This window comes from Callorhinchus milii, unplaced genomic scaffold (genome assembly GCF_018977255.1).
Source record: "Callorhinchus milii isolate IMCB2004 unplaced genomic scaffold, IMCB_Cmil_1.0 Scaffold17, whole genome shotgun sequence".
Taxonomy (NCBI): Eukaryota; Metazoa; Chordata; class Chondrichthyes; order Chimaeriformes; family Callorhinchidae; genus Callorhinchus; species Callorhinchus milii.
The window spans coordinates 2,828,089-2,841,842 of record NW_024704758.1 but is presented as its reverse complement, the minus strand read 5'-3'; the positions used below and the strand labels follow the sequence as shown (position 1 = coordinate 2,841,842).

Sequence of the window (13,754 nt, the reverse complement as noted above, 5' to 3'; positions counted from 1 at the left end):
CACAGAATATGCTGTAAAGTGTCGTGAGACTGTATATTTTATGCCCGAAACGCGGCAGCCAATTGCTCACAGCAGCGTCCCACAAACGGTCGCGATTGATTGACCCGGTTATTATTATTATTATTATTATTATTTTCTTTCGAAAGGAAAAATCTCTTCTCAAGAAGAATTTACCCGAGACCTAACATAGATCTATCATAATGAAAAATAATAATAATAAATTGGTCGCTTCAATCCGCGACTCTTTGCGGAGCACTGCTGCGCGCTATTGGCTGCCGGGTTTCGCCCGCAAACGTCTCGAAGACGCGATCGGGCGCTGTGTAGATGCAAGGATTATTATTTTATTATAGATCCACCTCTGACCCCAGCTGCTCCCAGTCTTCTGCCCAAACCACACAGCTTCATATTAATAATAATAATAATAATCCTTGCATATGATATAGCGCTTTTCACGTCGGGAGGACGTCCCAAAGCGCTTCACAGAACACACTGTAAAGTGAATTGACTGTGTATTTGTGGGCGAACGCGGCAGCCAATTGCGCACAGCAATGTCCCACAAACAATCGTAGATTGAAAATGACCAATTTATTATTGTTTTTGGTTTTGGAGGGATTATTATTAGGCTCTGTGTGGAGTAAGGAAACTTGCCCAAGGTTTCGCCCTCTGCCTGGAATTGAACCCAGGTGTCTCGCTTGCAAAGCGAGTGCTCTAACCACTGAGCTACAGGTCTCCACAATTGGCACGTCATCTGACTTTCAGTTTCACTTGGGTGGCCAAAAAGCCGGAAAAAGAAATGGCTCAGAGAAGCAGTGAGTGGGTTTCTGGTGTCTTTTAAACAGTCTGTAATCTATGTTAATGGATGGCTTTGCTTTGTTGCTTTGGGTTAGCTGCATGGCGGTGTCTGTGTGTGGTTTTGAACTACTGATCTCATTGACTTCTTTCTGCGTTAACAAGGGCGATTGGATCTTCAAACCTGTCTGTGTGTCTCTCACTCTCAGTCTCTGTCTGTCTGTCTCTCTCTCACTGTCTGTGTCTCTTACTGTCAGTCTCTGTCTGTCTCTCTCTCACTGTCCGTGTCTCTCACTGTCGGTCTCTGTCTGTCTCTCGCTGTCTGTCTCTTTCACTGTCAGTCTCTCTCACTGTCAGTCTCTCTCTCTCTCTGTCTGTCTCTCACTGTCTGCCTCTCTCACTGTCTGTCTCTCTTACTGTCAGTCTCTCTCTCTGCCTGTCTCTCACTGTCTGTCTCTCTCACTGTCAGTCTCTCTCTCTGCCTGTCTCTCACTGTCTGCCTCTCTCACTGTCAGTCTCTCTCTCTGTCTGTCTCTCACTGTCTGTCTCTCTTACTGTCAGTCTCTCTCTCTGCCTGTCTCTCACTGTCTGTCTCTCTCACTGTCAGTCTCTCTCTCCCTGTCTATCTGTCTGCCCCAAAGAGTGATTGACTTGTGCCATCGCAAAGTTAGTCGGAGATTCATCGCATGGTTACTTGGACATGCGGTATCTCTTGGTGAGGCAGCGAAAGGCTACACCTCCCCAGGGCTGGATGGAGCCCACAGCATCTCACTGTCTATGCTGTCACCGCTTCTCTCTCTCTCTCTCTCTTTCATTTTACCTCCAACCACTGTTCAGACACACACTTTTGGCACTTCTGTTTCTCTTTTTCCCTGTGTGGGTTTCTTTCTCACTTTACATCTGTTTGTGCGCCCGTGTGTGTGTGTCTCTCTTTTCCTATGTGTGTGTGTTCTTCTCTCCTTATGTGTGGCTGTCTTTTTCCCTGCGTATATCTCTCTCTTTCTCCCTATACGTCTCTCTCCTTGTGTGTGTGTGTGTGTGTTTCTCCCTTTATCTCAGTCACTGTGATCAGCCCAAAATTCCCATTCATACAAATCATCAGTCAACATTTCGGATTCTGGTGGGTTGGGGTGGGCTGTGGGAGATAACAGAAGTCACCGAGGGTAAAATAGCACAATACATGCTGATACTCAAATATACTGCGACCGCAACAATTTCTTTAAATACTAGTAGCTTTGTTTTCTTCCCCAAAATAAGCACAATGTGAAATGCATCTAAAGGGCCATCTGATCTGATCATTGTATTGAGCAGTGAGCAGTGAGAGTGATTCACTGGAGGAGCATTCAGAGGAGAAAATGCTGTAAACCAACAAGACCGGTTTGTGCAGGGAAAAGCCTCTCTCTGTGTCCTCTCTTCCCAGCTCGGCATCAAACCATGCTGCTGTTAGGCTCTCCGACAGGCCACAACAGCAGCAAATTACACTTGCACAGAGCCTTTCAATTCGGGAGAACGTCCCAAGGCCTGGGACAGTCAAGGATTCGTACCCGAGCTGGGTGGGTGTTGGGATCAGGAGGAGCCGGGGACAGGGAGAGCAGGAGTAGGAGGATGTTTGAAGGCGAGGTTGAAGAGGAAGGTCTTGAAGGACTGCTGCCCACGAGCTCGCAGGCGAGACTGACGTGTCTGTTACTCATTAGTGTCAATTACTCGCCTGTTAATGTATTTCCTCCAGTGAGAAGATAAGGGTGGGGCACCTTTGTGGACGCTCAGATCCCGGGCAGCTGGTTTTATCACCAGAAGCTCGTCTGTATTGTTACTTCCTTTGGTATCACATAGTCTAACTTGACGCTCCAGTGCAGTGCCTTGTCAGAGGTGCCATCCTTTGGACGAAACACTAAACCCGTCTGCCTGTTTTGGGTGGAGGAGGGAGCTTTTTTTTTCCGCCCCCCCCCGCCCCGGTGTCTTGGACAACAATCCCCAATCCCCCAAATAATCACGGCTGATTGTGAGGCATAATTGTAGCTGCCGCGTTTCGCCCGCAAAGAATACAGTCACCAGGAGAGACGAGAAAGTTCCTGTCTTTCCAAATGGTGCCATTGTTATTATTATAATAACCCCCTCACCTCCCCCTCCCCTTCCCTCCCACGCCCCCTTCCTCTCCCACACCCCACATGTCTTTCCTTTTTCAGATCAAAGCCAACCAGGGGGACCGCGCTCAGAGAAAGACGCTGATCTGTCAAAGCGACGTCTGAAAGTGATTCCTCCCTCTATCCTGCAGAGGGTGGAAATCGAAAACCTCAATTTGGATCGCAACAAACTGAAAAGCATCAATGATATCTCCAAACTGCAGAACCTTAAGTCCCTTATCCTGTCCAAGAACGAATTGACCACCTTTCCGCAGGAAATCGCCTCTCTACCTGCCCTGGAGAAGCTTTACTTGAACCAGAACAGCATCGCCCAGGTGGACGAGGGCATTTTCACCTGCCTCCCGCTGCTGAAGCTGCTGAGGCTGAGCAACAACCGTTTGATGGACCTGCCCTCGGATCTCAGCACCTGCCGGGAGCTTCAGTACATCAACCTGTCCCACAACCTGCTCCAGAAGATTCCCGAAGCCGTGCTGAAGCTGAACAAGCTGGAGGAGTTCTACGTGGAGAACAACAAGCTACGGGAGCTCCCGGCTGCCCTCTTCGAGAACGAGGGGCTGCGGAAGTTCAACGCCTCCAAAAACCGCCTGCGAGCCCCTCCGGACGAGGTGTGCGCCGGGGGGCTCAGGCACATCCGCAGCTACTTCAAGCAGCTCATGACCGGGGCCAACAGAGAGGACAAGAGGATCAAGACCATGTTCCTGGGGACCTCCATGGCTGGCAAGTCCACCCTGAGCAGGAGTCTGAGCGCGAGGGAGGTGGTGGAGGTCAGCGAGGGAGATAGGACGGTCGGCATTGAGATCAACGAGTTTGAGATCGAGGACTTCTCCTTCCTGTGCTGGGACTTTGCCGGTCAGCACGAGTATTACCTCACTCACCATGTCTTCATCACCAGGCAAGCCTTGGTCATTCTGGTCATCGACTTGCACAAGTGAGCAGCTTTGTTTTCTCAAGAAGAGGGTGGGGGTAACCGTAAGAACAATTGAAGCTGAAACTCGTTCTTTTTTTTATCTGTGGCTCGAATTTCGAATTTTCCCATCCTCCGCAATCAGTTTGCTTTCCTCTTTTGCGCCAACCCTTTTATTTTTGCTCTGTTCACCAGCCCTTCTCTTTAGTCCCATAAATTCCCTCCTTTTCCCCCACCCCAAACCACGACCAAGTTCAGAGCACGTTAAAGATCCTGTGTCGCTATTCTTCTTTGTCTCCTGGCTGGTAATCCTCCCTCCCGCAACCCCATTGAGACTTCTCAAAGCGCTTCACAGAATATATTGGAATAGTTGAAGTCCAGTAGCTCAGTGGTTAGAGCACTCGCCCTCGCAGGCGAGAGGACTTGGGTTCGATTCCCAGGCAGGGCGAAACGTTGGACAAGTTTCCTTACTCCACACACCTCTGTTTACCTAACAGTAGGAACCCGGTTGTTAGTGGATTGGTGGATTGCTTTTCCGGGGGTAATTACCCCTTTAAAAAAAATTTGGTCACTTCAATCCACGACTGTTTGTGGGTCGCTGCTGTGCATAATTGGCTGCCGCGATTCGCCCACAAAATATACGGTCAATTCACTTTACAGTATATTCTGTGAAGCGCTTTGAGACGTCTCAAAGACATGATAAGGAGTTGCATCAAATGCAAAGATTATTATTACATTATTATTATTATTATCATATGGTGTTGGTCTGACTGGGATGGGTGTCGTTCCACATTTCCTCATGGTTGTGACTGATGGCTGACTGTCTTTCAGGTACGAGGTAGGAAACAAATGTGTCTTCAAGGAACTGGTTGGCTTCTGGGTCAACAACATTTTCATGCGAGTTCCCGATTCGGTGGTGCTCCCCGTAGGGACCCACGTAGACCTGTGCGATGAAGAGGAGATGAGGACGAAGAAGAAAGACATTGAGGTGAAGATCAGGGAAATGCTGACCGAGAGACAGGAGAACTTGGAACAGCGTCTGGAGAAGATAAACAAGAAATCCCACTGTGAATTTTACAGCGATCAAGCCAATAAACTCCAAGAATTAGCCAAGTACAATTTACAGGTGTTGTATTTGATGAAACCTGTTCTGTAATAGTAGCTTATGTTCACACTTACAGTGTTTAAAGAGTTAATCATAATAATCCTTGCACTTGATATAGGGCCTTTGCATGTCGTCGAGACGTCTCAAAGCGCTTCACAGGATATACTGTGTGCTATGTCACACAAACAGCCATGGAGTGAGAGTCCAATAAATGTGTTATATAAGAACATTTTTTTTAGTGTTATTATTAACCTGGCCAACAATCCCCCAAAGGAAATTGATCATTCATTTGATGGCCGTTTGTGGAGGCTTTGCTGTATGCAAATTGCCAGCCACATTTGCCTACAAAATGCTGTCGCTGACAGCACTTCACAGTAAAATCCTGTGAGGCTCCTTGAGACGTGTCGATGATGTGATAAGACACTATATCAAATGCAAGGGTTTTTAGCATTCTGATCTGTATAAATCGTATAACAGCCCAAATCCTGTTCACAAGTTTATTTTCTATTCAAGTTTGACCTAATGCATGCTTTGATTAAGTCATATTAAATATGATATCACTTATGAGAGGTTTACTGTTGAGTATGGCTAAAGGTACGTGTGACTTTTCTAGGTTCTAGACCTGATCCCGATTGACTGCACTCAATACACAGACATAAACAATGTGCGTAAGCAGATTCTCCAGTCAGTGAGGAATGAAGACATTTTCCCCAACGCCGTCCGCATGCTCCCGAGCACGTACACAGCCGTGGAGAAGGCAATTGCGCAGCTCGTCCAACAGCAGGAAATACCGGAGCACGGTGAGACGGTTGGTGGTTGGTAGACTGTGAACGCGTGCGGCCGGTGACTCCACACAATGCGATAATCGTTGGGGTGGCGTGGGGTCGAGGGGTGGTGGGGGCACGGGAGGGGTGGGGAGTGCGGAGGGGAATGGACAGGAAGGGTCGATGACAGCTTGCATTTCTCTAGTACCTTTCGCTCAGGATCTCATCCCCAGCTGGTCGATACTTCTCGACTGATTTACCGAGCTACTTGAAGTGATACAACACCAAAACAGCCCAACTAACGTGCCGGTGTTTATACTCCACACCAGCCCCGCTGCTCTCCTCTGTTCCCTTCTCCCTCATGTTTTGACTGCAATTGTCGGGCATGTGATTATCGGTCACAGTGAGGCCTGTCATTCAGAGTGCTTCACAGGATTTACGGGTGCTTTTGTAGCTGAGCAATGCCATCTTCTCTGCCTCCGGGACCTACTGGGTTCTTTGCTTTACAGAGTGGACGGCTTTTAAGTACACAAAATAATAATAATAATAATAATCCTTTCGTTTGATATAGCGCCTTGTCACGTCGTCGAGACGTCTCAAAGAGCTTCACGGGATATACCGTAAAGTGAATTGACTGTGTATTTTGTGGGCGAAATAAGATGAATGCGTGCACAGAAAGCAGGTGAATTGGCCTCAAAAGCTGACAGCCTTTGTGGAAGGGAAATGGATTTCCATTGCTTGATTACTTGGATGCAAAGTAACCACCACCTCTTTTTGTTTGAACAGGTATCCTGTCTTATGAGGAGCTGAAGGACAAGCTTAGTAATTTTAATGAAGAGCATCTCGAGCACATCCTCAGCTACCTGCATCGGATCGGATTAATCTTGTGGTACCAAGACATCAAGGCTTTGAAGTCGACTTTATTCATCAAGCCAGCTTTCCTCATCACCCTGTTCAAGGTGAGTGGCTTTTTTGACAGGTGAGTGCACTCTGGTTCCCATAGATGCCGTCCTCTCAGCTGGAAATGATGACCCTGTTAGCGTCAAGACTCCAGGGAAGCTTGGACTGTTCCGAAAGGTTCGAGCCTCTCTCCTTAACCCTGGAGAGAGAGAGCGTTATGTTATCGAAGCAAGTATTTATTGTTGTTGTTGCTGCTTTGATGTGAGAGTCTATGTATTGCAGATGATTGTTCGCCATGACCTGTTGGATCAGCTGCAAAGCATCCCAAGCAAGGTGCTGAAGAAACACTGGGCTAACGTCCCCGATAAGAACAAGTGGGTCTTTGACTTCCGGACCAAAGCAACGCTACACGACAAAGCGATCGCCATGCTGGTCAAGTTTGAGGTGCTGGGCAATGCCAGCCTGCAGGAGATCGCTAACGAAATGATTGGGGACGAGACAGAAAAAGGGAAGCTCTTCGATATCTTGGAAAATTTCGATATATGCCTCCCTTCCAAATCCATATCACTGAATCCGGACGCCAAAGAGTTCAAGCCGGGATCACCATGGAACCAGTTGAACAATACCCGATCTCTTACTTATTTATTCCCCAGTTATTTAAGTGATACGAAAGAGGTGGACGCAAAATGGGGAGAAGACAGTGAAGAAGACCTGAGGGTTCAAATCTTCTTCTTGCCTGAGATTCCACAGGGATTCTTTCACAGGTAACTCTCCACACTGGGTATCTCTGTCTCTCTTTCTTGTTCCATTGGTTGGGGGAATTGCTTCACAAGCGAGAGGTCCCAGGTTTGATTCTCGGGCAGGCCATGCCGGGAAGCGAACCCAGGTCTCTCACTTGCGAGGCCAGTGCTCTAACCACTGAGCTGAAGGACTCCATGTAATGCGGAGTGAGACAAGGAGAAAGGAGTGAGATAGATGGATGGATGGGGTGGGTGGAGGGAGAAGATGGTTGAAGCAACTGAACCAGTCAGTGACAATCTCTACGTCCCACAGGGTTATCATTAAGCTGTGTGATTTCATTCAGTCGCACTGGGTTGGGAAAGAACGATGTCTGGTAGTTTGCTCTGGATGGAAACTGCTCCTGAAGGAACACAACGAGGAGGCGAACAGCTACATCGAGATCCGGTGCAAGGCAAAGGAAGGGGAGCAAAACGGTAGGAAAATCCAAATCACTGGCACATGGAGGGAGGGAGGGAGGGAAGGAGAGGGAGGGAAGGAGGGAGGAGGGGGAGGGAGAGAGGGAGGGAGGGAGGGAGGAGAGAGGGAGAGGGAAGGAGGGAGGGAGGAATGGATGGGACAGATCAATGTGAGGGGTGTGACAATGGATTAATAGTCCAGAGTGTTTGCTAGAGGGAGGGCGGGAGGGAAGGAGGAGAGGAATAATAATAATAATAATAATAATAATCCTTGCATTTGATATAGCGCTTTTCACGTCGGGAGGACGTCCCAAAGTGCTTCACAGAACACACTGTAAAGTGAATTGACTGTATATTTGTGGGCGAACGCGGCAGCCAATTGCGCACAGCAATGTCCCACAAACAGTCGTAGATTGAAAATGTCCAATTTATTATTGTTTTTGGTTTTGGAGGGATTATTATTAGGCTCTGTGTGGAGTAAGGAAACTTGCCCAAGGTTTCGCCCTCTGCCTGGAATTGAACTCAGGTCTCTCGCTTGCAAAGCGAATACTCTAACCACTGAGCTACAGGACTCCACAAACACACAGACACACAAGATTTTGGAGCAGATGTGCCGAAAGAGCCTCTTGTTCCACATCATTTCAGTATATCCACTTAAGTTCATTATCATTAAGCTCAAATGCAAGGATTATTATTAAGTTGACAAGGAAGGGAGGAGAGTGAGGGATTGGGCAATGGGGGAGAAGTGTCGATGGATGAATAGTCTTACGTTCCCAGAAAATAATCCTCAGTGAATGCTGTTCAGAGAGAGAACTGCGACAGTGTGAGTTTAATGCCCTTCACGACTTGCCTTCACGACTCTCTGACAATTTTTTCCCTCTTTCTCCGCTGCTTAAGACTTCAGTGACAGGTGGTGTCGAATCACAATGGCCATTCACTTCATCAAGAAGGTGGTTGATCAGTGGCCCGGCCTTCATTACTGCCTGAAGACTCCATGTAGGAATCCCGGATGCGACAATCATTTTGACTGGCCCGACCTGGATGAGAAGGATGAAGACATGTACGTCTGCCTTAGCCAACTGCGCCCAACTGCGCTTAGCATCGTGCAGCCTCACCTTAACTTTGCCACTTGCCTGAAAATCGGGTGACAACAAGCCTGACTTTTAAAAGCTTTTAGATTCGGGGCAGAAAGGGCGACTGAGGGAAATGAATTCCGCGGTACCAGAGGTTTGGGGAGACTATAAGTTGACCCTTCGAGACGTTATCTTACATGAAAAGTGTCGAGCTGTTAAAAACCGGCGAGCTGAGGTTTCATTTCAATCCAAGGGGAGGAGGAAGGTTTTGTGTTTGGAGCTTGTGAGGAACAACAAAGAAAGCTCAGGGAAGCAATGATATCAAAAAATATCGAAAGTAGAGAAAAACGAGAAAGTTTGCTGCAGAGAGAAAGAGAGAGAGAGGCAACAGCCAATTTACTAAGTGTTGAGTTTGTGTTAAAACACAATACTAGTGATAATCGTTGCATTTGATACCACGTCTGTGACATCAAAATGTCTCAAAGAGTGTTTCACAGGCAAGTGTAGTGACTGTGTATTTGTAGGCCATTGCAGGAGTTACTATGTCCACAGCAAACAGCTGTAAAATGACTGGCCAGTCATTTTCATGACTGTCACCTCCCTAGCTCTCCGATCTGGTCACCTCCCTCTCTCTCTGATCTACCCCACTCCTCTGCTCGCCCACTCTGCTCAGTAAACATGCGCTACTGTAATAACAATCCCTCCGAAACGAAACAATAATAAATTGGTCATTTTCAATCCACGGCTGTTTGTGGGACGCCGCTGTGCGCAATTGGCTGCTGCGTTTCGCCCACAAATATACAGTCAATTCACTTTACAGTCTATTCTGTGAAGCGCTTTGAGACGTTGAGAAGACATGAAAAGCGCTATATCAAATGCAAGGACTATTATTATTATTACTGTGGCCGTGCCTTCAGTGGAGTCCTGTAGCTCAGTGGTTAGAGCACTCGCTTTGCAAATGAGAGACCTGAGTTCAATTCCAGGCAGAGGGTGAAACCTTGGGCAAGTTTCCTTACTCCACACAGAGCCTAATAATAATCCCTCCAAAAAAACCAAAAACAATAATTAAATTGGTCATTTTCAATCTACGACTGTTTGTGGGACATTGCTGTGCACAATTGGCTGCCGCGTTCGCCCACAAATAGACAGTCAATTCACTTTACAGTGTGTTCTGTGAAGCGCTTTGGGACGTCCTCCTGACGTGAAAAGCGCTATATCAAATGCAAGGATTATTATTATTATTATTCAGTCACTGAGCCCCTAACCTTTGGACCTCGCCCTCTTTATCTGTCCTTAAATCCCATCTTAAAACTTGCCTCTTTGACCGTGCTTTTGGTCACCTCCCTCTTCCCTTTGCTCAGGATCTGCACCTTCCCCCCACCCCCCCCACCCCCATTCCCCAGCGTGAACCGCTTAGAGACGTGAAGGCAAGTGGTTGTTGTTGGTGACTGATGAGTTGCTGGTGATATATTTTGATACAATCTGATGGGTTTGCATCTTCCAGTGAGCTGGGTGCAGAGGACAACATAAAGACCTGTGATAAATGTGGCACAGACTTCAGGACTGAGCTCCTGTTCTGCACCGGCAAGGCCAAGGGGACGTCCAATAACCATTTGAAAGGTACGTTAACATCTGTGCATATTCACTGGACATGCAGACATGAGATTAATGTGGATGGAAGCCCGGGATGTGACAATCACTCCCACCGCCCGCTGCCTCCGCTCGGCTGGCTCCGGCCTCCTGTTTGTCCCTCATGCCCTCTGTTCCAACATCAGCCTTCAGCCATTACACCCCGAAACTCTGGAACGTTCTCCCTCAATCCTTCCGTGGACGTGGAGACATGAGATTAAAGTGGAGCTTTCCCCTCTTGCCATGTTATTCAATGTAAATTTAAATTCAACTCCCCAGTATCTTAATCTCTTTTTTCGATGAATTTAGTCATGTAAATTTACACCCAATTTAATTGGTGCTCACCTCATCCCTGTTTAGGGGTTCAGCAGCGTGTTTGCTCGTATAACAGCTTTCACTTAATTCCAATCAATTTCCATTCAATTCTGTTCTGCAAGGTGCATTTTAGTCTGATGTGAAAGGTATTGTTTCAATGGCAGGCTATGGGGTTTTAGCTGGTTAGTCTCCAGCAGTTACCCCGAATGCACACTCTGGGGTCCCCAAGCCTTGGCTCTTCCATTCCAACAATCTATCTCTGGGATTTCCATAGATTCTCAGTCTGATTTGGATATTCCTAAACTTGGTGATAGGTTTCCTTCTGGTGGGAAGTCTGTAGGGTGGGTATATTCTGGAAGGATTAGATGAAATTGGCCAAAGGGATTTCTTTACCTATATCTTGTGCTTATGATTAGAACTGATCTGTTTCAATTTCCAGTGGCTGAGCTGAAGGTCCCCAACAAAGTTGAGGGGTGTGGGGTTTTGGTCATAGGAGATGCAACGGTCAACATAACGAAACAGGTTTGTTAGCGAAAGTTCTGCAGAACGACTCTTCCAAGCCATGTCCACGCTAACTATCCACGTCTCTCGTGCCCTCTGTTCCACCATTGGTGGCCGTGCTTTCAGCCACTATGCCCCGAAACTCTTAAACACTCTTCCTCTATCCCTCCGCCTTTGCCCCTACCTTCTGCATTTTTCAGGTCGCGGCCTGAAGACCTTCCTATTCGACCATGCTTTCGGTCACCTCAACCCTCACCCTGGCTCGGAGTCGTGTTCCGCCACTGTCAAGCACTCTGGGACGCTACCATGCGTGAGGGAGCGCTATACGAATGCAAGTTGTTGTTGTTGTTGACAGTCCTTAATACAGGAGTGTGAGAGGGAGAGCAAAAAATACGCACCTCGCTCCTTGGAGTTTGATAGCCTCAAATGGCTCTTATTTCAATGTCAAAATTACTCATAACCTCCTCCCCCTCCCCACCACCTCACCCACTAATGGTAACATCGTGCTGCTTTATATCGTAATCATTTTGCAGTTACCTCGGTGCTGTAGAAAGCCGTGAGATGTTCTGCGGATCTTCTCCTGCTTATGTGGGTGTCGGCCTCACTCAGTTTGGAACACTCTCGTCCCCCCCACTGCCCGAGTCAGAAGGCTGTGAGCTCAAGCCCCGCTTCGGGGCTCTGACCGTCCGCTATTCTTTTATACACCGTCAGTCGGTCTATTTTGGTATGCTTTCAAGGAGTGAAAATTTGCTTTGAGCTGCATCAAACCTCCGAGCAATCTCCTCCGGTTTACGTACAGCCGCAAGAGTGTGGGTGTATTGGGGGGAAATCGTGCAGTGAGCAACTTGACTCCTGGCACTAACAGTCACCCTCCACGCCCACCCGTGATCTCCTGGCCCCTAACTGGGTGCCGAGCGGATTAGTATTGTAGCGAGTTCAGCTGTGCCAATGTGGTGGGTTGAATTGACACGACACACTGCAACTAAGTCATTTCTCTCCCTCTCCGCAGGAATTCAACGACTAGTGAAAGTGCCCTCCTGTTGATGGCCTCGGAAGGAAGTGAACATCTGTTTTGGTGGGGGTGGGTGGGGGTGTTGTGGTGGCGGAGGGGGAGCTGATGGTGGAACATAGAAGTGCGTCTCGCCGATGAGTGAAGCCACTCTGTCGATGTGGTGCCCAGGCTGGGATTTTCCCCATTGTGGGTGCCTGACCTCAAAGAGCTGACACTTCGCGGCAAACGCAGATTCATCGCCGAGCATCAAAAACAGTCACCTCCCGAGGGGCTGCTTTTTCGCTAGGGTATGAAATCTCGGCACTTTTTTCACCCCACTCCTGTCCCGGGGGCACGTTGACCGTGGTTCAGAGGCTGGTTGGCAGGAATCTCGCTGTAGCTTAGGGTTGCTTTGCTCGCTGATTTCTCCCCCCCCCCACCCCATCATCTTTCCTCCACTCACTACTGTGTCCACTATTTATCAGGGTCAGAGGGGAGGGAAAGAGATGGAATCTCTGTGGGTCTCTTTAACAGCAGACGCCCCAGCGCTGACCACTATTTGGACTCTGAATAGCAAAGATCGCAGGACATTTCCTTATAGATTCTCAACATCAGAAAGCTCGGGACTTAACAACAGAGGCCCCAAGACCTATTTACCGAGGTGTCCAAGCCAACAACCAACCAAATAACTTGATCATTCACTAAATGGTTGCTTTTGGGGAAAATTGCCCTACACTTGACATTACAGTAATTCACCGTGAAGCACTTTTGAGATGTTTCAACTTTATAAATGCTGTATCAAATGCAAAGATTATTATCATTCATAATGTTACTGGATACATTTCAGCAGTGATTAAGAAAGACTTGAACAATAAAATCCCATGAAAGAAATCTTTTGCTTGTCGATAACTGTTGATTTTGGCAGTGTTGCTGTTTTCATGGGATATCGCTGTTGTACCGTGCATTAATTAATGTTTTTTTGAGAACGAGAAGCCATTCGAATCTTTCATACATTTTAAAATTGACCTGTACCGTAAATCTCTATGGCCAGCAATGGAACTTAGCGTCAATTAGCAAATGGAGCTTTCCAAAACCTCTTCCTGTTGTGCTAGTGAATTTCCTGTGTGTGGAGGCGTTCGAGTGCGGTTGAACATGTAAACTCATGAACAAGCAAAGTGCATAAAGATTCCAGTTTAATGATGCCAGAAACAGAGCACACTATTGCTAAAGCAAACCGGTGAGAACTGAAAACTGAACAGTGAGGATTGAAAATGACATACTTATTTTTATTATCAAACACAGATTTACCAAAGATCCTAAGTTTAACCAACAATTAGCAGTTTCACTTAACCCATTTCCGCTCCCATCCACATTGGGGGTCGGTGGGGGTGAGGAATGGTGGTCGGGTAGAGATGAATTCACGGTGCAGCGAATTCCTCGAAG

General features: G+C 47.5%; 1 protein-coding gene across 1 annotated transcript; it reads left to right on the top strand.

Annotated features, from left to right (window-relative positions):
* The first annotated feature begins 768 nt into the window (after positions 1 to 768).
* Positions 769 to 13,202, top strand: si:ch211-210p4.6 (malignant fibrous histiocytoma-amplified sequence 1). Its single transcript, XM_007909354.2, has 11 exons — positions 769 to 809; positions 2,976 to 3,861; positions 4,669 to 4,963; positions 5,556 to 5,742; positions 6,493 to 6,665; positions 6,889 to 7,370; positions 7,660 to 7,820; positions 8,700 to 8,862; positions 10,380 to 10,495; positions 11,259 to 11,341; positions 12,330 to 13,202. Exons 1-11 carry the CDS (start codon positions 794 to 796, stop codon positions 12,342 to 12,344), a joined length of 2,577 nt encoding a protein of 858 aa, XP_007907545.2. The 5' UTR covers positions 769 to 793; the 3' UTR covers positions 12,345 to 13,202.
* Positions 13,203 to 13,754: the final 552 nt, after the last annotated feature.

Bases quoted from the DNA above. Each gene is read 5' to 3' on its own strand.
- si:ch211-210p4.6 (XM_007909354.2), top strand. The intron at 4,964-5,555 runs GTGTTGTATTTG...TGACTTTTCTAG, and splicing joins TAGCCAAGTACAATTTACAG to GTTCTAGACCTGATCCCGAT. The intron at 7,821-8,699 runs GTAGGAAAATCC...CCGCTGCTTAAG, and splicing joins AAAGGAAGGGGAGCAAAACG to ACTTCAGTGACAGGTGGTGT.